The 25,486-nt window shown below is 55.7% G+C and overlaps 1 protein-coding gene across 1 annotated transcript; it reads left to right on the top strand.

Annotated features, from left to right (window-relative positions):
- The first annotated feature begins 5,648 nt into the window (after window positions 1-5,648).
- Window positions 5,649-24,080, top strand: SCNN1B (sodium channel epithelial 1 subunit beta). The gene is made up of 13 exons (XM_068147054.1): window positions 5,649-5,707; window positions 10,951-11,269; window positions 12,075-12,693; window positions 13,988-14,181; window positions 15,392-15,495; window positions 16,174-16,337; window positions 16,788-16,895; window positions 19,713-19,830; window positions 20,602-20,677; window positions 20,835-20,892; window positions 21,480-21,541; window positions 22,304-22,379; window positions 22,462-24,080. The coding sequence occupies exons 2-13, from the start codon at window positions 10,959-10,961 to the stop codon at window positions 22,825-22,827; spliced, it is 2,256 nt and encodes a 751-aa protein (XP_068003155.1). The 5' UTR covers window positions 5,649-5,707; window positions 10,951-10,958; the 3' UTR covers window positions 22,828-24,080.
- The last annotated feature ends 1,406 nt before the right edge of the window (window positions 24,081-25,486 follow it).

Genomic DNA, 25,486 nt, shown 5'->3' with positions numbered 1-25,486 from the left:
TCATATGAAATCTTTTTCTCCATCTTTCCCCTTCTCCCCAGAGCAAAGGCTCCATCATCCCACCATTGAGCACATGAGGGGGCATTCTACACACCCCACACACCACACTCATTCCTCTCCAGAGCACTGGGGGCTCAGGATGCACTGGCCCCAGAGACTAGGGGGTGGCAGGGAAGGGGGTGGTGGCAGTGGTGATGTTGGGAGCATTATGGGGTTGTGGTGGCTGTGGGCAGGGTCTCCACCAGCAATCCCTGTGGCACAGTGCAGAGTGGCACGAGCACAGGCAGGATGCCACGGGCACAGGCAGGATGCCACGGGCACAAGTGGGATGCCATGGGCACAGCGGGATCCAGCAGCCCCAGCCGTGCTGCACCGGGGCTCTTCCCTTTGAGCCAGACGGGAGCTGCGGCAGGCTCGGGGTGCTGACTCTGCAGCCCTGCTGCTCCCCGGGCCGCTCGCGGCACAGCCCGAGGTGTAATCAGGGAACTGCGCCTGTCCCCGGGGCCACAGACAGCATACTCCTGGTGTGGTGTCCTCCCGTGCATCATCAGCCCTGCTCGGGCACTTCCCTGTGACTTCTGCACCACCTTGTCTGCCCCAGTCTTACGCTCCTGCCTTGGTTTCCTCACAGAAGCAGCCGTGTGGAATCTGCATTCCTACTGGGATTCGAGCCTCTGGGCATGGAGATGGGCTGCCAGCCCTGTGCAGCTCTCCATGTGCTGCCCCGGATGGCATTTTCACCCTGGCAGCCTCCTCACCAGGCAGCAGTCCCAAGAGCAGCAGAATGATGATCAGAGGGCTGGAGCACCCCTGCTGTGGGGACAGGCTGGGAAAGTTGTGGCTGTTCAGCCTGAAGGGGATAAGGATCCAGGGAGACTTTAGAGCTGCATTTCAGCTGCATTGCAATGTCTGAAGAGGACCTACAGGAAGGCTGGAGAGGGACTGTTTAGAATTGCCTGTGGTAATAGGACAAGAGGCAGTGGTTTGAAAGTGGATCAGGGCAGATTAAGGTTGGACATCAGGAGGAAGTTCTGCACGATGAGGGTGGTGAGACACTGGAAAAGGCTACCCAAGGATGTGGTCGAGGTCCCATCCCTGGAGACATTCAAGATTAGACTTGTTGTGTCCCTGGGCAGCCTGCTCTAGTTGGAGGTGTCTCTGCTGAGTGCAGGGGGGGTCAGACAAGTTGACTTCTGAGGGTCCCTTCCAACCTGATGCAGTCTGTGACTCTGTGACCCACAGCACAGGAGGTGATCCTGGCCAGTGAAGCGTCTGTGGGAACAAGTGACATGCAGCAGTGTCACCCTGGGCAGGCCCTGCCCAGGAGAGCCAGCCCCCAGGGTTTGCAGCCACAGGCCCAGCCCCACCGCGCACACCGTGGGACCACTCCTGTCCCCTTCCACTCAGGTGCTTCGCCCAGGAGTGGTTCTGGAGATGGAAGCCCTGTGTGTGTTCACCAGACCCTTGCAGCTTTGGTGCCCGTGGAGATGAAATCAGCACCAAGTGTGGCTGCATGCAGGTGCTGGCCAGGGCCGTGGTGAATCACCCTGTTTTCACAACGCCTCTTGCAGCACCTTCCTTGCTGGGGTTTTAAGACCTTCTCACCCAAGTTTACACAACGAATCCTGACCAGGACAGGCTGTTCCCCGGCTGAGCAGGGCAGGCAGCCACCCCCTGCCTGCTCTTCTTGTAAACTCATTGGTCACCAAATAGTGCACATGTTCCTCAGAACATGGGAGAGGACCATAAAACGTGGGCCCATAGAGATCTTTATGATGTCTCAGCCCCACCGGCGCCGTGCTGGCGTTCCCCAGCCTGTGCCACGGCAGCCTGGCACCCCCGGGGACCGTCCCCACCCGCAGCCACCGCATGGTTGGGTGCTGGAGTCATGGCAGGCAGGTTATGTTTTTCAGGAAACTTCTATGGCAGGAAGGCAAATGGGTGCAGCTAATTACCTGTCACACCAATTAGTTGATGGGGAAATGACAAACCACTGCTGGAGCATGCAGCCCGCCACAGTCCCGTGCCCAGAGCCGCTTGGTGCCACCCACCCCGGGAAGCATGGCCTTGGTGGGACAAGTCACAATTCCATGGTCAGCACCAGGGATGCTCAGACTTGAAGAAGCTGCACCCAAGATGGGTTTTGCCCTCTCCTTCCCATCCCACGCCAGCAGCTCTCAGCATTGAGCAGCTGGATGGTACCTAACCCCTGGCCATACAGCCCCAGCACCCACAAAGCCCCTCTCTTGCCTGTGTAGACCACAGCTACCAGACACCCACACCATGCCAGAAGGCAGCCTGGAGGGGGTGCATTTCCCTCCCTTCTGCTGCTGCTTGTAAAACCAAACCAGTCTGGGTTTTACAGCCTGATCTTTGTAACGCAAACACAGGTCAAGCAGAAGGGTTTCATCTGCAGCGGCTCCGGGCGTGGGTTGGCTGGCGAGGTGCTCGCTGTCACCCAGCCGATTTCACTGGGGCACAACCAAATTATTCTCTTTAGGGACAGTGTGTCTCTGAGAGCCACACTATAAAATGGGCAATTCATGTGCTGAACCATCCTTCTTGCACTCTACGTGGGAGGAGGGCTGCCCTGTGTGCCCAGGCAGAGCAGAGGAGAAACTGGGTCTGAAGAGATGGGGAGGGGCACTCTCATCCCTCATGGCACAGCTGCTGTGAACCCCGAGATGGGAGCCAGCCTGCAGACGTGACCAAGTGATTAGCACCTAGAACCCCCACCTCCTGCTAATGATAGTCTAATTAGTGGATGTCAGCCGTGGGCAGGGCAGGAGGCCAAGCTATGCCACACCGGGGCTAGGAAACAGACTACCTGAGAAGGGACATGGTCGGAGGCCAGGCAGGTGACACAGGGCAGCGATGCCATGGCCTTATTCCCACTTCTGGAGCCACAGGAACCTGTCCTCATGAAATCCCTCATGAAACCCTTATGAAAACCCTGAGCACAAGGAGTACCCACAGGCGTGACCGTGGTCACCAAGGCTGTGCCAGGTTGGACCCCACCAGGATGCCCCCCCCAAACCCACCACATGGATGGGCAGAAGCAGTGCAGAATGACACAGAACCAGATATGGACCAGTCAGGTGTTTGTTCTGCTGACCTGACCTTGCTCCTGTTAACAGGGCTGTAATTTTGGGGTGATGTCCTCCTTGCAGAGCTGTCCTTGGGTTCCCACTCTGGGCTCTGGCACAGGCACCTCTGCTCCTTAGCTTCACACACAACCCCAAAATCCAGCCAAGAAACCCTGGCAGCTACCTTGGCAATCCACCATGCAACTATTCCCCCTTTACCAGCTGGACTTAGTCCTTCCTGGTATTTTCCAAACACTGAGATGAGATGGTTGGTGCCAGTCTGGGCGCTGCTGTGCCCAGTGCTCCCAGTGTCTCAGCTGTATTTAGCTGCTGTCAGCAGCGCACCAGGCCAGCCCAACACCCTGCTCCAGCGCAACGCCTGGGGACAGGGAGCTTCCCATGGGGTTCCTCAGCTGTATTTTTAGCAGGAGGTGTTTGCTTATGGAATAAACTTTCTCGTGGAGCAAGTGGGAGAGACAACAGAAAGCCAAGCTCAAGGTCATCTGTCCCTACAACTGATGTTTGGCAGATGCAGCCTGCTCTATTTTCAGCCCTGGAGCTGCTGGTGCTGGGACCAGACATTCTCCAGGGTATTGAGTAGCGAGGGCAGGGCAATTACCCGGGCAGGGCAATTACCCTGGCAGGACGGGGGTGAGGAGCAGGGTAAGTCCTGGTGCTCCCCATCCAACCTGTTCATTCCAGCTTCACTTGGAAGGGCTGTTCAAACACCATCCTGTGTTCCACTGCGGGCAGAGTGGGAGGAGGCCCCCTCCTGCCATTGAAAATCCCTTTTGTTCCCAAACAACGGAACACAGGGACACTTGGGAAGGTCTGACCGAGTCCTGCCTGAGCAAGAACTTGCAGGTACCTCTCTGGGCAAGAGGCAGCTGCTGCTTTTTACAATGCCCTGCTCTGATTTATAGTTCCAAGGAGGTTTATAGGTGTTTGCTGTTCTGTGGTGAGCAGTTAATGACTCCTACAGCCGCTCAAGATGCTCAAGGTGTCACCTCTGACCCGTGGTTGTACCGTGGTGTTGAGCTCAGGGATCCCACCCCTCAGCATGCAGACCCCAGCATAGGAACATGTGGAAAATACATGGGGGGTGTGCATCTCTCCATCTTCCCTGTGAGGGATTAGGGAATGAAGGGTTTAGAAGGGACCTCTAGAGATCATCCAGCCCAGCCCCTGCTCCAGCAGGGGCACCCACAGCAGCTTGCCCAGGATCACAGTGGCCAGGTGGCTTTGGAAGCTCTCCAGAGAAGAAGACTCCACAACCTCTCTGGGCAACGTGCTCCAGGGCTCAGCACCCTCACAGTAAAGTGAGTGATGTGATTATTTGTGTGATCACCAGGAATTAGCATGCAAGAGGTGATGCTGAGATAAGTCATAAAATCCACCAGAAACTGCATGCTAAACACCATGAAACTCACAGACAAGGCTGGGGAGTGCTCCCGAGAGCTCCTGGCCACTCACCCCCAACCCTAGAAGCAGAGAGAGAAGCTGCTGCACCTTTCCATGATGATTTGATGGAAGCCCAGTTCATTTCTCATAGTAAGAGACCATCACCTCAGACTCAGATGCTGGGGCCATGGAGGCTGAGCTCTGCTCCTTCTATTTGAGCATCAACATCTTATGTAGCCTGCAGTGGAGAGAGATGGTGTACAAAACAGTGCCAGGAAAGATGCCCAACAGCAGGCTTGACAGTAAACACAGCTGCTGGGGGGTGGGGGTGGGGGGGAATGTGTGCTAGATAAAAATATGGTAGAATCTTCTTCTTTTAAAAGGCAATAGGAGCTCTTAAAAGTGAGATCTTCTCCACAAAGGGCTATAAACCTGTTTGGGGATACTGGTAGGGTTCACCTGCAGTTATTAAATCATGTCAAAAGCCTGACAGGAGGGGTGTTGGCATGAGGGATGATGCCAAAGCAGTGAGGTGATGTCCTGGTACCCAGGACACCTCAAACCAGACTGAGAAAGAGACCACAAACTGCTGCAGCATGGCACCAGACCCTGACCTGCTTTAGAACTCTCCCTGCACCTTCCAAGTGACTGCTCTGCTTGGGAATGTCCCTGCTGACTGCAGAAGGGGAATTAGGTGTCCTTCAAAGGTGTCTTCCAAACCAAAGCAGGCTGTGTTTCCATGATTTCACGATTCTCTGATTCCAAGATTCTTTGTGCACATCCCATCTATGGCGCCCAAATGCTCCTTCTCTTATGTGTGCCACTTTCATAGGGAAAAACGAGGAGCTGGGTGCCTCTCTTAGCAGCAGCGTGGAAGGGATGGAGCCACACCTCCCCCAGAATCTTGTGAAGTGGGAATGGTTTTATGTCATGGTTTTATGTCATGGTTTTATGCCATGGTGAGGAGTTTATGGCATGGATGGTCTTGGTAGGACCAAGGCAGGAGCAGCAGCAGCTGCTGCGATTTGGTAGGGAGAGAATTAAAAGTGCTGGGAAGAAAATCAAGGAGGGTTTCCACCAAACCTGGCCCAGCCGGGAGGGAGCCCGGCTGGAGGGAGGGTTTGGAAGTGACAAGGGGCGGGATGAGGCGGGACCGGGGCGGGGGAGGCGGCGGGGCCGGTTCTCGGCGGGGAGCGCTGCGGGAGCTGAGCCGGAGGCAGGTACGGGGGGACCGGGGAGGGGGAAACGGGGAGAGGGGCTGGCCGGTCCCTTCGGCTTCAGGCGGCGGCCGGAGAGATGCCTAAGTGCGGTCTCCCTTGGGCATCCCTAAGACTACCGCGCGGAGCCGAAGGGACAGGGAGATTGCTCCCGGTGAGAGGATGCTCCCTCTCCGGGACAGCAGCCTCACTGCAGAGCACTGAGAGAGAGATAACAGGAAAAAAACAGAGTTAGCTGGACAGGGGAGGAAGGGATTGAGACTCCAACACGTGGAACAAAAACTTCAGGGAAATGCTATCTAAAATTCCAGACAGAGTGCTGTCGAGATCAGCGAACTGGAGGTGGCTGCATGGATCCAACTGGCCAGGCAGGAGAGGAAGGGATGGAGCATCTAACACACAGGGGGAAAAAAGAGTCAGGCAAATTATATCTAAAGTTTCAGACTCTTCGAGTGCTGTACACATTCCTGTCAGGATTGGAGAGCAGGATGTGCCTTCAGGGCTCGGGTGGCCGGGCAGGAGAGGAAGGGATGGAGAATTGGACATATGGAACAAAAAGGCAGGGAAATGATATCTCAAACTCCAGCCTGTAAAGACTCTTTGAGTGCTGCACACGTTGCCATTGGGATCAGAGAGCCAGGGGTGCCTGTGTGGAGCAGAGCACCACGGGCAGCTGTGTGTGGTGGCCATGCCCTGCTCGCACCCAGCAGCAAAGCTGCTCACTCACAGGTCAGTTTTCTTTTCCCACTGCCAAGCTGTAAAGTTGTGATGTAATACTAGAAAATCCTCGACTTTGCAGGAATCCCACTAGCTAGCAGAGATGTGTGCTCCAGGAAAATGAGGTCTTTTCCTCAGGCTGGGCAGGAGCAGGCAGATGAGCATCTGTGATCAGAGGAATGACTCCCGTGAGTCCCAGCAGAGAAAGTGGTGAATAATTGCAGCACCAGGCCTGGTGGTGCTGGAGTGGTTTTGCAGTAGGGTGCCACCCCGGAGCTGCCAGGAGTGTGCTGAGTTTTGCTGGTGCCTTTATTTCCTGTAAGTGGCACCTGCCCTTGGAAAACCACAGGGAGATGCGAGGCAGCCAGCGCAGCGTTTCGTAACCTGGGAGTCTGAGCTCACCGTCAGGCAGAGGAGTTTTGCCCGGGGTGATGCTGGGGTGATGCAGGGCTGGAGCCAGGCTGCTGGGGAAGCGAGGACACCTCCTCCACAGCACAGAGCAAACCACCTTAGAACCTGGAGCAGGTCAGTGGTAGAATGGCCTTGGCCATCACAGGAATGTGGGCAGTGCCAGAGGAAAGGCACTGGCACTCTGCACCACAGAGCTCTCGTGGTCAGCTCCTGACACTCACTGGAGATGACCATAGTGTGCTGGCAAAGGGCAGAGCTCAGAAGCAAGGGGGTGGTGAGGGAAGCAGTGATGGTTCCCCAGAACCACCTGCCCAGGAGGCAGAAGCGTGATAGTGAAAAATGGAGAGGAGCTGGAGATGCTGTTCCCCTTCCTGAGCAGGGCCTTGGAGGCTGGCCAGCCAAACAAGAAACAAAACCAGTGTGCAGCAGCTGGGAGCTGCCAAATGTCCAGCCCTTGAGCTCTATGCCCTATGGCAGTGACAGGGGATTCGAGGGCAGCAGAGCAGGACAGGGCTTTGTAGCCATGGCACTGCCCTGAGTGTCCTTTACCAGCCAGAACCAGGTTGTGTTCCCATTGTGGGGGAAGCACCTTCAGAGTCCCCAGCTCCTCCTCAGCTTGTCCTCAGCTCCTGTCCCACCACAGCCTCCACTCCCTTCTCTGCAGTGGGGCTTGGGGAGGGGGTAGGGATTACCCATGTACCAATGGAGGGTGCCTCTTGTCCCTCACCTGTCTCTTCTCTGCTCCATGTGTAGAGCCTCCTGATGGGGGAGAGCAGGACAGGCTTCAGGCTGGCTCCAAAACTGGTACCAACACAACCCTGAGTAGCTGAGACTCAGTGCCTGGGGCAAGGAAACCCCACAACAGGGGCTTTGGCTTCCAACTGGGAAAGGCACCAGGCACACACCGGCTCAGGAGTGAGAGGGAAACAAGAATTCTGGAAACATTTGGGAAAGAAAGGTAGGGGAAAAATATGAAAGGCAGCAAAAAGCTGGAGAAAAATTCCCCAGGCAGAGTTCAGTGCAGTTTCTGTTCAATGGCAGCTCCTCACCGAAGGGCTGTTCCAAAGCCTGCAGGAGCAGTAAACTTGAGCCCACACCATGTCCCCTGCAAAACCTGCGACTGGCCACTTGGCTGCAATGCCAGCACGCCTTGTGAACCTGGGGCTTCTTCTTGGGATCCCTGTTTCCACAGCAGAGAATGCTCTTCCAGTCATCCCTGTCCCCATCCTCATCCCTGTGCCCACCCCCATGCCTCTCCTCCCTGTCCTCACCCCTGTCCCTGTGTGCATGCATCCTGCATGTGCCTCACGGGGCTGGGGGACGGAGCAGAGCTTGCAAAGAACAGCTCCTGTAGCTTTGACATGGGGCAAGAACTGTCCTGAATCAGCTTCAAAAGTGCCTAAAAACTAGATTCATCTTATTTCCACTGCATGGCCTGGCTCTAGCTTAAACTATGTGAAAATGGTGCCCCTCAGCACCGTTTTTTTTATAGCTGGTGAGGAGATGAAATGAGGCAGAAGGACTCCAGCCTCTGATTAAAGCTGCTCTGGAGCTATTCTTCCTTCCCCTCGTGTCAGCCCAAGCTCTGCAGAGAGCACCCCAGGTTAGGTGCTTAGGTGGAAATAAATCAGGGTGGAGAAGCTGATGACTTCTGCAGGACCCTGGGCAGAGAGAAAGCAGCAGCAGAATTGTTTGGAACTGTTACCTGTGCTCAGGCCTGGGAGTGGAGCTTTTACCCTCTGTGTGCTCCTCACCCCCATGTGTTTTTTATCTCAGCATTAGCATCAGGAGGGAAAAAAACCCCACAAAACAAACAACTAAAATTCAGCCTCAGGAAACAACATAACCTCCTCCAGCAGTACCAGCTCGTTGAGAACCCACCCAGGTCCCTACGACAAACTGGAGCCTCCAGAGGCAGCTCAGGTCCTCGGCAGGAGCCCCGGTCCAGGGGCAGCAGAGCAAGTGGTGGCTGCAGGACACAGGGCCAGGCCGGTTTGCCCAGTGCAGTGGAGGTGTGGTTCCCCTTCAGTCTGATCTGAATCTCTCACTGGATTTCTTAAAAGATAGAACATCTTTACTGGTTTGCCTGGCTCAGGGGTTTCAGAGCATTTGATGGTGCAGGGCAGAGCCCAGGCTTGGGGCTGTGCCCTGAGGTGGGTTTGTGTCAGCTGCCCAGGAGGAGGCTTGGGCAGAGCAGCCACATGGGTTTCATAGCTTCTCTTGTGCTGTGGGCAATGAAGCCAAGGCTCAGGTCACTGCTCTTGGTTTCTTAAGAGTCCTGCCCAAAGCCAACAAGTTCTGATGCAACCTGAGCTCCGTCAGTGAATAAACCCTTCCGCAGGCAGCTGTGGGTGGGAAGCCCTGGGGCACAAGTTCATGGAGGATGAGCTGAGGATGGGCTGCGAAGTTGAGGGTCTGGGTGGTCCAGGAGGTCCAGATGGTGCAGGAGGTGTGGAAAGTCCAAGTTCCAGGATGTTCATGGGTGTTCCTTTGAGAACAAAACCCTTCCATTCACTAACAGGGCCTGCCCTGAGATCTTGGAGATCATGGAGACCTTGTGGTGTTAAGCCAGGTCTAACATCACACATCATGTGGTGTGCAGTGAAAATCATCTCTCCTTGCATCATGGAGTGAGACATCAGAGAATCTGCTGGGCTTGTAAGCACACTCTGTGTGCACTGCTCAGCAGACAGTGCACATCTGGCCAGGAAGGCCACGGCTCAGTGCTACCTTCAGGCTTAGGCTAAGTAAGGACACAGCTGCCCCCAAGAAGCCTGTGAGCAGCCTTCAGCTCCCCTTTGACCCCTCAGCAGGCTGCCTACAAGTGGTCCCTGCTCTGCTGGGCAGGTTTGTGTTGGAGCTATCACCAGCTGATCTCCTTGCCCCTCCTGCCAGAAGGCTGAGCTCCACGCAGCATTAATCTTCAGCCCTGTTCCCCCCCAGCTTAGATCTGAAGAGCCTGGGCAGGTGACTGGGCTTTGTTGGGAAATCCTGCCTGGGGACGTTATGATTTAGTAACTCGAGTTCTCACCTTCAAACAGCAGCACAAAACGTTCTGTTTGCTCCCAATGTGAATGTGAAATATGCAGCATCCCTGCGGAGTGCGAGGAGCATTCCGATGGTATCTGAGAGACAAAGGAATTCGGGGGGGAAAAAAACAGCCATTGCTCGGCCCTCCTCTGGTGGGCAGCAGATCCCAGCAGCTGCATTCCTGGTCTTGGGAAAGGTGCTGATGGGTCTAGGTCCTCCTCCCCTGCCCCCTCTGATAGCCTGGGGCACTCTGCTTACTTCTAAGAAAATCTTAGAAGTCTGAAGTTTGGTGGAGCACAGAGTGCTGGTGGCCTGAGCTCCACCTGATGCAGCTCCTGCGTGCACTGCTTGGTCCAGCCAGCATTGGCAGAGGTTTCAGGTGTTGCAGACACACAACAGACTGTGGTGCTGCCTCAAAACTCTCCTGGTCAGTCACTGCAACACCTGCAGGCCAGTCCTGGGGGAGTCACACTGGGCTGTGCTGCAGCCAGCAGGAACCACAGCCAGCAGGTCCCAGTCACTGGGCTCTTGTGGGGACCCCAGAAGCAGATGGCCTCAAGCTGTATCGGAGGAGGTTTAGTTTGGACATGAGGATCAATTTCTTCCCCAAAATGGTTATAGAATCATAGAATTGTTAGGGTTGGAAGGGACCTCAAGGATCATCCACTTCCAACTCCCCTGCCATGGGCAGGGCCACCTCACGTTGCTCAGAGGCACATCCAGCCTGGCCTTAAAAACCTCCAGGAACAAGGCTTCCACCACCTCCCTGGGTCGTCAAGACCTGACCCAGACTGCACAGGGTAGTGGTGGATTTCTTATCTTCCCATCCCTGGAGGGGTTTCAAAGCCTTGGAAATGTGGGCTGAGGGACATGGTTTAGTGGTGACCTGGCAGTGCTGGATTAAGGGCTGGACTTGGTGATCTTGAGGTTTCTTCCAACCCAAACTGTTCTACTATTCTAGGGGGTTCTCCTGGGTCATAAAACCATAGTCAAGCCATCACATAACTGCTCCAGGTGCCAGTGTGCTTGGTGCCACACAATGCCTGCCTCTCAACACAGCTCTTTTGGTGTCTTTTGTGCCCTGGCAGTCAGCAGCATGAACCTCAAGAAGTATTTTGTCCGGGCTCTGCACCGCCTGCAGAAGGGCCCTGGCTACACCTACAAGGAGCTGCTGGTCTGGTACTGCGACAACACCAACACCCACGGCCCCAAGCGCATCATCAAAGAGGGGCCCAAGAAGAAACTGATCTGGTTCTTCCTGACGCTGCTCTTCGCCTCCCTGGTCTTCTGGCAGTGGGGCATCCTCATCAACACCTACCTGTCCTACAATGTCACCTCCTCTCTCTCCATTGGCTTTAAGACCATGAAGTTCCCTGCGGTCACGGTCTGCAACGCCAACCCTTTCAAGTAAGCTTTTGTTTGCCCACTTGGCCCAGCTGTGCTTTAACACCCCCAGCCGTGCTCTGAGTGCAAGGGAACTGAGTGTTCCTGTCCCAGTGGTCACGTTGGAACCAGCAATGGACTCACCAAGGGGCACTAAACCCAAAGAAAGGAGGACAGCGTGGAGGTGGCAGCTGAGGTGCAGCGCGGGGCTGGAGAGCCTGAGGGCTGCTCGGGTTTCATGGCTGCATCCCTCAGGCCCATGATGGTCACCACCTCCTGCCTGGGGAAAGCTCAGAGCTCAGCTCACTTGTCACAGCCCAGCCCAGCTTCTTAACCTTCCCCACAAATTCCTTCCTCCTTCCCCACAGTCAAAGTGCCTCTTATTGCTTGACCACTGAGAGCTGGTCAAACAGTGGTATCAGCTGGGAGCTCTGTGGTAGACCTCCGTTGCCACCCCGAAGCAGGAGCTGATTCTGCTAGAGCTGCTGTGACTTTACACCCATGAGTAGTGTGGCCCCAGGCAAGATGCTCCAACCAGCACACAGGTTGCTCTAGGGCTGGTTTCTCTCTGCTTCCTAGAGGTGTTTTGTGTAAACTGCAGTGAGGTCCTGACACGCAGCCAGCTGGTTCCACACCAGCAGGTTCACCAGGGCCCCGCTCTGCTTATCCTCCTGCTGCTTTGCCACCCAGCTGCTGCTGCTGGGATGCCCATGTCTGAGCTGCCATACTCTGCTCTCCTGTTTTCCTCCAGTATATCTTTAGGCAGCAACCTGAGGTCCCCAGGAAGTTCCAAGCCACCACCTTGACACCACTGCCTTTTGTCCTTCAGGTACTCAGAGGTGAAGCATCTGCTCAAAGACCTGGACAGGCTCATTGATGCAGCTCTGGAGAGGATCCTGCAGCCCACACCAGGGAACAGCAGTGAGAACCCCTCCCCACCACTCAACTTGACTCTCTGGTACCAGATACCCCTGGTCCTCATTGATGAGCACGATAAAGACAACCCCATCATCCTGGATATCTTTGAGAACAACTGGGCTGATGGAGACAAGGAAACCACTGTGGGCAAACAGACCTCTGTGGCCAATGAGACTGCTGAGGGCAACCAAACCCTTGGGGGCAACCAAACCTCTGAGGGCAACCAAACCCTTGGGGGCAACCAAACCTTTGAGGGCAACCAAACCTCTGAGGGCAACCAAACCCTTGGGGGCAACCAAACCTTTGAGGGCAACCAAACCTTTGAGGGCAACCAAACCCTTGGGGGCAACCAAACCCTTGGGGGCAACCAAACCTCTGAGGGGAAGCAGCCTGCTGTGGGCAAGGAAACCGCTGGGGACCACCAGACCCTTGAGGGAAACGAAACCTTTGAGAACAACCAAACAGCTGCTCCACCTGCCTCATCCAACACAACAACAGAAGAAAAGAAGTACAAGCTGGCAGTGAAGCTGGTGAGAGCCAGGGTCAGGTGGGAGGCAGACAGGGAGGGCTGAGAACTGGGCAGTGCTGGCTGCCCTTGCAGGGATGCATCATGGAGCTCAACATCTCCTCTCCACCAGCTGCTCATGGCTGCTCTGCCCTGGAGCTCTGGTCCAGCTGCACGGGGACCAGGAGCAGCCCATGAGGGTGGCAGCACCCTCAGCACAGGGCACACAGAGCCCGTGGGCAGATGGCAGGTTATGGTGGTTATTGCAAGGCTTCAGGGCTGTTTGGTTTCTGAAGAAGGCAGCATAGTGAGGGCTTTCAGAACTTGAGAGGGGCTCTGCTGCCCTCAGGCACCCAGCCAGACCCCACTGCAGCTGCTAGATTCCTGCAGCAGGGGCTGCAGCTGCACCACATCCTGAACATGCTCCCCTCTAGGTGTAAGGAAACCCAGCAAGGAGCCATGCCAGGCTGGTCTGTGGTGAACTGGAGGCAGTTTCATGACACCAGTAAACACAGCAGCACATGGAGAAGGGGCTGGCAGCACACTGCTGCCTCTCACTGCAGCAGGGATATGGACAGAGTCCTACCAGAAGGTCCATCAGCATCTGCTGAGAGACATACTGGAAGCACTGGGCTGTAATGGGCACTAATGGAGCTGTGCATGGTGTTGACTGCTGGGGTCTGCCTGGCATGCAGAGGACACTGCTGGATATTCTCTGGGGTCACCCAGAGCAGCCCTGCTGCAGGCTGAGCCTTGGGGGAAAGCCAGGACAGGGCTGCTCCACGCAGGCTCCTGGCCACCTTCGCCTGTTCCTTGGGTCTGGCACCCAAAATGCTGGGGAGAGGCTGCAGCTCACTGCCCCTCTCCTGCTGTGATCCTTAGCAGAGGCACAGGGTGCTCTCATGACCTCCCATCCTCTGCTCCCACAGAGGCTTCAAAGACTCTCCCTGCCTGGCTAGGTCTTGGAAACTGGGGTAGCTCTAGCCCTGCCCCCAGAGTGCCATTTTCTGTGAGCTTGTGGAGGTGGCACTGGGATGGCTGGGGAGCCTGCCCAGCTGGGGAGCCTGCCTGGCTGGGGAGCCTGCCCAGCTGGGGAGCCTGCCCAGCTGGGGAGCCTGCCTGGCTGGGGGAGCCTGCCCAGCTGGGGAGCCTCCTCGGGGGAGGCCCTGGCTACAGACACGCAGAGATGTGGCAGCTCCAGCACAGCTCTCTTCCCTAGGGAGCAGCAGGCAGGGCTGGCATCATGCTGAGCTTGTGGGGAGAGGCCAAACGCCCCCTGCCACGGGATGGGCTGAGCCCTGCCTGCCCTGTGTCCCCAGTGCAGCAATCAGGGCTCCGACAACTGCACCTACAGGAACTTCAGCAGCGCGGCGCAGGCGGTGACCGAGTGGTACATCCTGCAGAGCACCAGCATCCTCTCCAAGGTGCCCCTGCAGGACAGGATCAGGATGGGCTACCAGGCAGAGGACATGATCCTGGCCTGTCTCTACGGGGCAGAACCCTGCAACTACAAGTAGGTGCCCCCCCAGCTCGGAGCCTTTCCTGGCACGGGGTGCTGGAGGCAGCATAGCCTTTTCTCTTCTCTTCTCTTCTCTTCTCTTCTCTTCTCTTCTCTTCTCTTCTCTTCTCTTCTCTTTCTCTTCTCTTCTCTTCTCTTCTCTTCTCTTCTCTTCTCTTCTCTTCTCTTCTCTTCTCTTCTCTTCTCTTCTCTTCTCTTCTCTTCTCTTCTCTTCTCTTCTCTTCTCTTCTCTTCTCTTCTCTTCTCTTCTCTTCCCTTCCCTCTTCCCTCTTCCCTCTTCCCTCTTCCCTCTTCCCTCTTCCCTCTTCCCTCTTCCCTCTTCCCTCTTCCCTCTTCCCTCTTCCCTCTTCCCTCTTCCCTCTTCCCTCTTCCCTCTTCCCTCTTCCCTCTTCCCTCTCCCCTCTCCCCTCTCCCCCTCTCCCCTCTCCCCTCTCCCCTCTCCCCTCTTCCCTCTTCCCTCTCCCCTCTTCCCTCTTCCCTTCAACAGCTAACAAAAATGTTTCTGCTGGGCCTTAACTCCAACAGCATTTCCCAGAAGGGTTCTGGAAGTGACCCTGACTGAAACAGGTTATTCTGAGACAGTGCTGGTGTGAGGTTTAATTTGGGCTGTACCATTCTGCTTGTGGCACACCCAGACTAACAGCACCCATGGGACCTTTCCAGGGGATTCAGTGATGTTCAGCACATCCCAGCACAAGAGTGCAGTCCCAGTGTACCCCAGCACAACCCCAGTGTACCCCAGTAGTGCAGTGCAGCTCCAGTTTTCACACAGGCTCTGGAAATGCCCTTCAGCCCTTGCTGTTTGCTGAGCACATCAGATTTAGAGAGCCAGCTCTGAGGAAGGGGGGCAGAGCAGCACCTCAGGGCTGGGGGACTCCTGCCCCTCCTGCAGAGAGAGCTGCAGGGGATTGGTCTCAGAGAAGGAGCTGTGACAGCAGCCAGACCCATCTGCATAGCTCAGCTCTAGCCTTTCTCTGCCCCTGTGACAGATCACTCCCACCCCAACTCACACCATTCCTGCTGGCTGTGGCTCTGCACACACCAGTGCCTTGCTTTGCTGCTTCCCAGCAGCAGACTGACTGAAGCTGCATCCCCCTGCAAGTGAGTCCCAGAGCACCAGTCCCACCAGATGCATCTCAGTCATTATTCTATCAACTCTTTGTCCTCCCCGGGAGTTAGAGTTTGGTCTGCATGATTCTTCCAGGAATTTCACCCAAATCTATCACCCAGACCATGGGAACTGCTACATCTTCAACTGGGGCATGGATGAAGAGGCTCTGAATTCTTCCAACCCCGGGGCTGAGTTTGGTAAGAGAGGCTCTGCTGAGGAGGGAGCAGAGGTGCTGGGAACTGCTCTGTCCCTCAGTGGCCATTTCAGTCAGGTGCCACAGATTTACCATCTCTGGCTCTGGAGCACTGCAGCTGGGAGGAGTAATTACCTAGGAGACAGTGGTGAGCTGGCAGTGTTGGGTTAATGGTTGGACTTAATGACCTTGAAGGTCTCCTCCAACCAAAATGACTCCATGGCTCTGATTCTGTAGCTCCCTAAAAGGAAGCATGCCACCCAGAAACCAGAAAGGTGACTACAGATGTTAACTTTGCAGAAGGGTAACATCTGGATAGCCAAACCCTGAGGCAGTGTCTGGACACTCACTCAGACATTTCCATCCTGTGCTTCCTCATCTGGTGCACTTCTGCACAGGTAAGGCTGACACAGCAGCCAGACCTGGCTCTTCCCCCAAGGATGGAGGTCTTTGTGCCTGATGAAAAGCAAACAGAATCCTTTCCCTCAGAGACTCACAACAGAATCACAGCATGGTAGGGGTTGGAAGGGACCTCCAGAGGTCACCCAGTCCAACCCCACTGCCAAAGCAGGGTCACCTGGGGCAGGTCACACAGGAATGCATCCAGCTGGGTTTGAAAGTCCCCAGGTAATTGCACCCCTGGGTACAGTTCCTGTTCTGAGTGTTTTGTCTGCTGTCCCAGGGCTGAAATTAATCCTGGACATCAGCCAGCAAGAGTACATCCCCTACCTGTCCTCGGCAGCTGGGGCCAGGCTGATGCTGCACCAGCAGAAGAGCTTCCCCTTCCTGAAGGACCAGGGCATCTACGCCATGCCTGGGACAGAAACCTCCATCGGAGTGCTGGTGGTATGTGTGGCATTCTTCTGCAGCAGCTTCTCGGAGAATAATGTTATCTGATGGGCCTGGCACCAAGCCTGCTCCCAGCCTCGGCTGAACTGGCTCAAACCAAAAGAGTCAGGGTGTGCGCTGGCTGCGGGCTGCGGCGGTTTATGGAGGCTTTTATGTAAGTGTCCTGGCTAAGTGCTTTATTGCAGCCAAAACAGTGAGCTCAGGTCATTGTTCCCTCTTCCCTCAGCACGGCAGAAGGTGCCCTGTGAGCACAGACTGCTCCTGCACACCCCCCACCTGCCTCGATCTGCCCCGGGCAACGGGCTGCATCTCCTTCAGCTCTGCCAACAGCGAGGCTTTGGTATTTTCCAAGCCAGGAGGGACCACAGGAATTGGAGAGGTCCCAGAAAGCAGGCACCAGGGCCCTGAGGAGGGGAGGTAACATTTGGTGCTTTGGTTTCCCCTCAGGATGAGCTGGAGCGGATGGGTTACCCCTACAGCGACTGCACCAACAACGGCTCTGATGTCCCAGTGAAGAACCTCTACAGCCAGTACAACACCTCCTACTCCATACAGGTACCACTGGGGTTGCACCAGGCCAGGCTGCTGAGGAAGGGCCACCAAAGCAGCCAGAATCTTTGACTAGCAGGGGCGTTACTGGAGGAGCAGCAGTGATGAAGTAGACAGCAGCAGCCAGACACAGGAACCTTCTTTCCCTCTATCCATCCACACTGGGGGCTGAACAGAGAGGTTTGGGAACAATCCCAATGGATGCAGTGGAAACAAGCATGGACTGCAGGAGAGAGACCCAGCAATGCTGGCATCAGGACTTGCATCAAAAGAGAAGCAAGGTGGCTCTGGCTGGCACCAGAGTTCAGTGGGGTCTTTGGTTTTCATCTCACACCAAACGGCATGGCCAGGAAAGGGCACCAGCAGATGGTATGCCCTTAGCCAGGTTTGTTTCATTCTGAGAGCAAGAAAATGGTGAATCATAGAATCAATAAGGTTGGAAAAGACCTCAGAGATCGTCAAGTCCAACCTGTCACCCAACACCTCATGGCTACTAAACCATGGCACCAAGTGCCACATCCAATCCCCTCTTGAACACCTCCAGGGATGGTGACTCCACCACCTCCCTGGGCAGCACATTCCAATGGGCAACAACTCTCTCTGGGAAGAACTTTCTCCTCACCTCCAGCCTAAACCTCCCCTGGTACAGCTTGAGACTGTGTCCTCTTGTTCTGGTGCTGGTTGCCTGAGAGAAGAGACCAACCCCCACCTGGCTACAACCTCCCTTCAGGTAGTTGTAGACAGCAATAAGGTCTCCCCTGAGCCTCCTCTTCTCCAGGCTAAACAATCCCAGCTCCCTCAGCCTCTCCTCATAGGGCTTGTGCATCATTTCTGTCATTTTCTCAGAAGCTGAAACACAGCAAAGACCCAGGAGCTCTGCTGTGACCCTGCTGTGGGTGACCTACCAGCCAAGTGCCAGACAAGAGGGCAAATATTTTTAACCCCACAGCTGGGCGCAGTTTGACGCTGGTCCTTTCCTTGTACCTCTTCACCCCAGAGCTCTGCTCCCCAAAGTGGAGGGGTCTCATCACTCTGAACACTGGGGAAAGCAGGGCAGTGTGTGCCTGGGCCCTGCAGCCCCCCCAGATCCACCAGTGTAGCAGGCTTTCCCCCATTTTGGCTCCTCAAGCAGCCTTAGCTGCTCCTCTCCCCTGGAGCTGCAGAGCACTTCTGCTCCTTTCAGAGGAGGCTGCTCGTGCCAGGTCATTCAGGCAGCTCATATCAGTCTCAGCTCTCAGGACATCTTTGTTCCCCATCATTGCCATGCTTGGCTGAAATCTTTTCCTTATGAGCAGATCCACCAGCAAGGGGCAGGCTCTGGTCATTACCCATGTCCACGAGAGCAACCTCCCTGGGCTCTGGCATCTTGAGCACTCACCGCAGCTCTAAGTGCTGCCTAAGGGGGCACCTGAGCTCCTCCCTCCACAGCATCCACTGGCAGCTCCAAGGTGCCACTTCCCATGGGCAAGGCTGGCTCCTGCTGCTTGGGGAGGGCAAAAGCTGTCTGGAGAACTTCACACTCTGGTTACAGCCACGACACTGCTCTCAGGAGGAAAGCAGCTCCTGGTCTGCTGATCCCTGGTGGCAGAGGCAGACTGGGGAGAGATTCCACTCCTGAGTGATCCTTTCACATCTTTTCCTCCTTAAGGGAGTTCAGCCATTTCTCATCCTGAACTTTAAAACTGGGCTGAGAAAGCTGAGTTTGCAAACTTGAAACCTGCAGAAACCCAGGGTGTAACCCCTCAGCCCTGGTGAACTGGCAACAGGCTGTGCTAGGTGGGGAGAAGCCTTTCTGGAGGATGAACATCAATAAGGAACTATCCAAAGTGATCTGGGGGTTATTTGCAGAAGCCTGACAAATCCATCCCAGAGAAGCAGGCTTTGGGCTGGCAGGGGACTTTCTGTTGCTGCCTTTGTGCAGGGATAACAATTGGGCCACTCTGCTTTCAGCTGCCTGGAGAAGGGTTAAGCAAATACTCCAGACGATTGCATTAGTGCTTCAGCATTGCTAAATGCTGCCTGGTTCTGAGTCCACTTCAGAGACCTCTCAGCTAAACCAGGCTCTCCATCACTCCCTGACTGCAGGGAGCTCCGGGAGTGCTTCAGGTCACACAGGAATTCTCTGGCTGTTCTGCCCAGCTGGAGCTGCTAAATCTGATTATCTTCTCATAGACTTCGCTAGTGCTTCACCCAGAGTCCCTCTCCAGGCTGGGATCATTAACTTCATGGCTCGTGGGCGGCAGCTGTGATCCTTTCAAGGCGAGAAGCACAGATGAGAGCCTTCAGGGTCCTAAAACCTGCTCTTTATGTTGCAGCATTGTTAAGAGCTGTGGCTTCAAAGCATGGAGCAGCCCTTTGCCAGTGTTCCACACAAAGGCTGGAGATTCAGCAGAACGTTTTGATTCTCCTTTGCAAACTTGGAGTTACTTCCATGGAGCTCCAAAATGCTTAAGAGATAACCAGTTGGTCGTTGCACTGTGAGCAGGCACCAAGTTCTGTGACATACCCACAGGCAGCTCACCAGCAGGATGGGCCTTAAAACTGCAGGAACAGAAGTCAGTATGCACCAGAAAGAAAACTGTAGCCTGGTCTCAGCACAGTAAAGCTGGGGTGACCCATCTTGGGCTCCCAGCATAATGGGGATGCTCAGTGCAGAGCAGGGATGGGCTCTGGCAGCACCTGCTCCCTCCCTTCAGGTTTCTCTGTGCACAGTCTCCAAATGAGAACAAAAGATCCCTCAGAGCCAGCACAGACCCCAGCAGCAGAGGTGGGCAGGGGGTGTTCCAGCCCATGCCTAAGCAGCTCCCTCTTCCTTTTCGCTAGGCTTGTCTGCGTTCCTGCTTCCAAATTCACATGGTGGAGATTTGTGGCTGTGGGCACTACCTGTTTCCCTTACCTGAAGGGGTGAACTACTGCAACAATGACAATAACCCAGGCTGGGGTAAGAACGTGGCCAAGACTCACGGCACATCCTCGGCAGGGCCTGGCAGGGGGACATGGAGGGCCCCCATGTCCTGCTGGAAATGCCAAGGGTGGGTGGCTTCAGCCCATGTGATGAGTGCATGTGGCTGTCTGGGACAGTGCTGGAGAGAGGGGAGAAATCATGGTCCTGGCCATGGGCTGAGGGACCTCAGCTTCCACACTGTGCCAGGGCAGGGCTCTCCTGATGGCTGGATCCAGCCAAGAAGGTAACAGGAGCCTTGGGGTAGCGATGGGAGAGAGAAAGGGTTGAAACTAGATGATCATTAAGGTTCCAACCCAAACTATTCTGTGTTTCTATGAACTATGCTCCAGGCCTCCATGCCTGGGGAGTTGAGGTCCATAACCAGGCTGGTCTGGGCAGGGGAAATGGGCTCCCGTGAGAAGCTTGTGGGGAGGCAGAGACTGGTGGCACAGCTTGGTGAGGGCAGCTCCAGCTGGCAGCCACCCTCCTGCCCCTGCAGCTGGCCAGGGCTGTGCCAAAGCCACTGCCACTGAGCAAGGTGACTCCACAGGAACCATCTGCAGACAAATCCATTAATGTTAATTAATTATTGCATTGTCTGCCCCCTATGCCTGAGCTTCTCAAGGGAGGGCAGCTCAGGGGGGACGAGAGCCAGGCTGTGCAGCTGCCTCCTGCTGAAGTGTTGACTTTGTCAGATGAAACAGAGATAATCCTGTGCAGGGGTCCCTGTCTAAAGAGACACTTTGGATGCTTGTCTTCACTCAACAGCATACTGCTACTTCTCCCTGAGATCAAGCATAAAGCAGAGACAGATTTGCATTGACTCTTGTAAGGAGACCTGCAAGTGAGTACTGAGCCCTTTGGGGCTGCTGCTGGCTCCTGACCTTTCCAAAAGGGCAGCAAGTCACACAGGGCTGGTTTGCTGCACCAGAACTGAAGCTCCATTGGCTTGAGAAGGGGCAACTCTCAATGCTAATGCCCTGCTCCCTCCCTCCCTGCAGCGACACGCAGTACAAGATGACCATCTCCATGGCAGACTGGCCCTCTGAAGCCTCAGAGGTAACCCCCATTCACACCTCCACAGGCTGCATCAGGCTGCAAGGGACCCTCAAAGGTCATCTTGTCCAACCCCCCTGCACTCAGCAGGGACACCTCCAACTAGAGCAGGCTGCCCAGGGAAACATCAAGGCTGATCTTGAATGTCTGCAGGGATGGGGCCTCAACCACACCCCTGTTCCAGTGTCTCACCACCCTCATCGTGCAGAACCTCCTGATGTCCAACCTAAATCTGCCCTGCCCCACTTTCAAACCACTGCCCCTTGTCTTATCCCCACAAGCCCTTCTGATCAGTCCCTCCCCAGCCTTCCTGTAGGTTCCTTTCAGATAATGAAATGCAGCTCTAAGGTTCCTTGGTTTGAAAGGGTCACCAGTGTTTGCCTTTTCTCAGCCATGAATCACTCCATGTTTTCAGGGCCAGTGCCCAGGCAGCAAGAATCTCCCTGCTCAGCTGTCCATTTTTCAGGGTGCACACAGACTCCAGTGCCAGGGCATGGGACAGGAGGGGGCACCCTCCATGGCATCTCCTCCCCAGCAGGTGCTCAGGGAGGATCCTTCCACTTGTGTCTGAACCAGGTTTCTTTTCCCAGGACTGGATTTTCCATATTCTTTCTTATGAAAGGGATATGTCAACAAATGTGACTCTGGACAGGTAAGGGAGAGCAACAACCAAGTCATCTTCTCTGGTGAGCCTGTTGACATGAGGCTGCCACGGACCCTGGGGCCAGGCTGGAGCACACCTGGGTTAGAGCAAAGGGAGAATGAGATTTGGCTCATGACTGGCTGGGAGATGGATAAAGCAAACCTGAAACACACTTCATGTGTATGCCCCGCTCTGCCAGTGACAGGCTGGGTCAGACACACAGTTAAGTCACAATCAGTGTCAACAGCAGCACCCCCTTCTGGGTTGCATACTTAGGTCTGGATCTGCCAACAGCAGCAGCTGTCGGGGGAAGATGCACCAGAATAAGGGTAGCTGCTGAGTTACCCTTTGAGAACCTAAACCCCGAATTAGGAGGAAAAGAGGAGAGGGTTTCCCAAAGAAAAAAAACAGAGAGATGCAGGGAATGGTTTCACAGGTGCTGGCTGCCCCATACCTGCTGAGCCCCTGGCCAGCATGCAGCTGCTCTGTCCACGCAGCAGGGACAGGAGGAGCATCCAGGGCTCCTCTACACAGCCAGGGCAGCTAGAAAAAACAAAGCAAACAGCCCCAAAGAAGCTTTCAAGTGCTTCTTCAGGAAGAAATTCAGAGCCACATCTCTCCTGCTTTGGCAGTCACTGGCACTTCTTAACCTCTTCCACCTGCCAGGCAGGGGTCTCAGCACCCAGCAGCTCTGGGCAGGCTGTCCCTGGGAGCAGAGGTGTGGGATACCCACGGCCCGGCTCTGCACTCAGCTGCCTTTGTCCCTCACAGGAACGGCATCATCAAGCTGAACATCTACTTCCAGGAGTACAACTATCGCACCATCTCCGAGTCCGCGGCCACCACGGTGAGTGCCCGGCGCCGCCTCCCGCCCGGGCTGCGCTGCGGGGCCGGCCCGGCCGCCTCGCCTCACTCTGCTCCTCCCGCAGATCGTTTGGCTGCTGTCGAACCTGGGGGGCCAGTTTGGATTCTGGATGGGGGGCTCGGTGCTGTGCCTCATCGAGTTCGGGGAGATCATCATCGACTCGCTCTGGATCACCGTCATCAACGTCATCGGCTGGTGCAAGAGCCTGAAGCAGCGGCGGGCGCGGGCCCGGTACCCCGACGCGCCCCCGACGGTGTCGGAGCTGGTGGAAGCTCACACCAACCTTGGCTTCCAGCACGAGGACGGGGGTGTCCTCCCCAGGGGCGAGGAGCTGCCCCCCGAGCCTGGCACCCCCCCACCCAACTACGACTCGCTGCGGGTGCAGCCCCTCGACGCCCTCGGTCCCGACAGCGACACCGAGCCCGAGTGAGCAGCACGGCCTGGCACCGCCCGTGGGCCACCAGGCTGCCACCGCTGCGCCCAGCTGACACTTGCTGGGTCATCTTCTGCTCCCTGTCGTGTCAGGAAGGAACTCGAGAGCCCCGGCTGAGCCCCCTTCCCAACTCCTCACTGAGAAGCTCCAATAAACCTGTAAAAACCTCCCAGGGTGGGCATCAGGTCCTGGCCTTAGCATCACAGAACCACGGATCACAGACTTCAAAGCACATCCAGTCCAACCCTCAGCAGTCAGCAGGGACATTCCCAACCTGGAGCAGAGCTCCAAACAACCTGACCTGCAATAGTTCCATACATGGGGCATCTCCCACCTCTCTGGGCAACCTGGGACAGGCTCTTACCACCCCCACTGTAAAAAATTCCTTCTCTCCAGTTTCAATCTCCCTCTTTTACTTTCAAACCATCATCCCCTGTCCTGTCACAACAGGCCCTGCACAAAAGCCTGTCCCCAGCCTTCTGCTCAGCCCCTTTCAGCCCTGAAAGGCCACCAGAAGGTCTCTCTGGAGCCTTCTCTTCTCCAAGCTAAGCAACCCCAGCTCTCTCAGCCTGGCCTCACAGCAGAGGGCTTCCAGCCCTCAAATCACTGTTGTGGCCTCCTCTGGTCCTACCCCAACAGATCCCTGTCTGTGCTGAGGACTGCAGAGCTGGTCCCAGGGGGGTCTCAGCAGAGTCCAGCAGAGGGGCAGAATCCCCTCCCTGCCCATGCTGTTGGGGATCAGCCCAGGACATGGCTGGGGCTGGGCTGGCAGTGCAGGGTGCCAGGGGACATCCAGCTTTGCACCCCCCCAGCTCTGCACATCAGCACCACGATCTAATCACAGGAGATCAGCCCATGGGAATGGGAAGTACTTCCCAGAGAGAAGAGGAGGGTGGTGCCCACTCTGCAGGGCTGCAGCCAGGCTCCAGGGCAAGGAACAGGAAAAGGACCACAGTGAGGCAGGGGGGGTGCTGGGGCAAGGTCAGGACATGCTGGTAGGGCATGTGTAGCCATGGCCAAGTGGATGCTGAGACACAGCACAGAGTGTGCTGTGACCCCTGGGGTGGGACCCAAGCCACTTGTGACTCCTGAGGTCACAACTGCAAAGGAAACGGAGCTCCTGGAGCCCGCAGGTGCTGCGCCTGCTGCGGAGGGGTGGGCACAGCTGTGTGTGCTGGAGATAAATACTCCAGGCTCCACAAAGGTCCAGGTGTGGGGAGGAAGTGCCAGGCTGGTCAACAGCACCACTCAGCAATAAATAAATTAATTCAGAAGTTGCCTTTGTGTTTCCTGTTGGCAGCAGGCACAGCCCGGCGCTGGCACGAAACTGAGGGCTGGGAAGAAGGAGAGGTGCTGAGCTCACCCCCCAAGTCCTGAGCATAGTCAGGAGCTTTAGTGGTTCCCACAGGGCTGGGCTGAGAGGGGCTGGTCCCAGCCCCTGGCTTTGCCAGGAGCTCATCACAGCCCCCCAGGACCTGCCCTGCTGAGGCACCTCTGTGAAACCTCAAGAGGAAACTTGATCGTGTGGCTCAATCACGCGCCTGGGAACGCCAGCCGCTGGGCACGGTGCCCCGGGCAGCGGGGAGGGGGTCCAGGCTCCTTCCCTGCTCTGGTGCAGAGCTGCTGGGCCACAGCCTGCCCAGGGCCCCTCCACCTCCCCGGTTCAAGAGGGACAATGATCTGCTGGAGAGAGTCCAACGGAGAGTTACCAGGATGATGAAGGGACTGGAGCACTGCCCTGTGAGGAGAGGTTGAGAGCCCTGGGGCTGTTTAGTCTGGGAGGAGAAGACTGAGAAGGGATTTAATATATGTCTATAAATATCTGAAGGCTGGGGGTCAGAAGGGAGGGGACAGGCTCTGCTCACTTGCACCCTGTGATACAACAAGGGGCAATGGATATAAACTACAGCACAGGAGGTTCCACCTCAACATCAGGAGGAACTTCCTCACTGTGAGGGTCACAGAGCACTGGAACAGGCTGCCCAGAGGGGTTGTGTAGTCTCCTTCTCTGGAGCCTTTCAAGAGCCATCTGGATGCCTTCCTGTGTGACCTGTGCTAGATTCTATGGTCCTGCTCTGGCAGGGGGTTTGGACTCAATGATCTTCAAGGGTCCCTTCCAACCCCTAACATCCTGTGAGCCTGTGATCTCCCCTTGGCAGTGGGGGGTCTGGTTGCTGCTGATCACCAACAACAGGACTGAGGAACTCTGGGGTGATCTGCAGCTGAGTTGCTGTGGATGTGGCTGATGCTGCCCCAGTCAAACCCTGAATCACTGCTGTGCAGCTGGCCTGCTGCTGCAGCACAGTTCCAAGAGGATCCTGTGCAGAATATTTGATGAGATTTAATTTTCTGAGACTCAATTAATGAGTTCCAGAATGCTCAGATTAGCTCCAGAATTGAAGGCAGCTTAGAGCTAAGCTTTGATTTTTCTCTTACTTCCAATACCTGGATTTTTACAGCCATTATCCCATCTCAGGTGGCAAAGACTCAGTTGACAAGAAGCTTAACCGCCTTTTAAAAACCGAATAGGATAGAATTAACCAGGTTGGAAGAGACCTTTGAGATCATCAAGTCCAAACTATCACCCAACACCATCTAATCAACTAAACCATGGCACCAAGCACCCCATCCAGTCTCCTCCTAAACACCTCCAGGG

This window comes from Melanerpes formicivorus, unplaced genomic scaffold (genome assembly GCF_026170545.1).
Source record: "Melanerpes formicivorus ecotype bairdi unplaced genomic scaffold, bMelFor1.0.p_v2 SCAF_14, whole genome shotgun sequence".
NCBI classification, from domain to species: Eukaryota; Metazoa; Chordata; class Aves; order Piciformes; family Picidae; genus Melanerpes; species Melanerpes formicivorus.
Note: the sequence above shows the minus strand (reverse complement) of the source record. Positions and strands in the feature narration are given on the sequence as shown.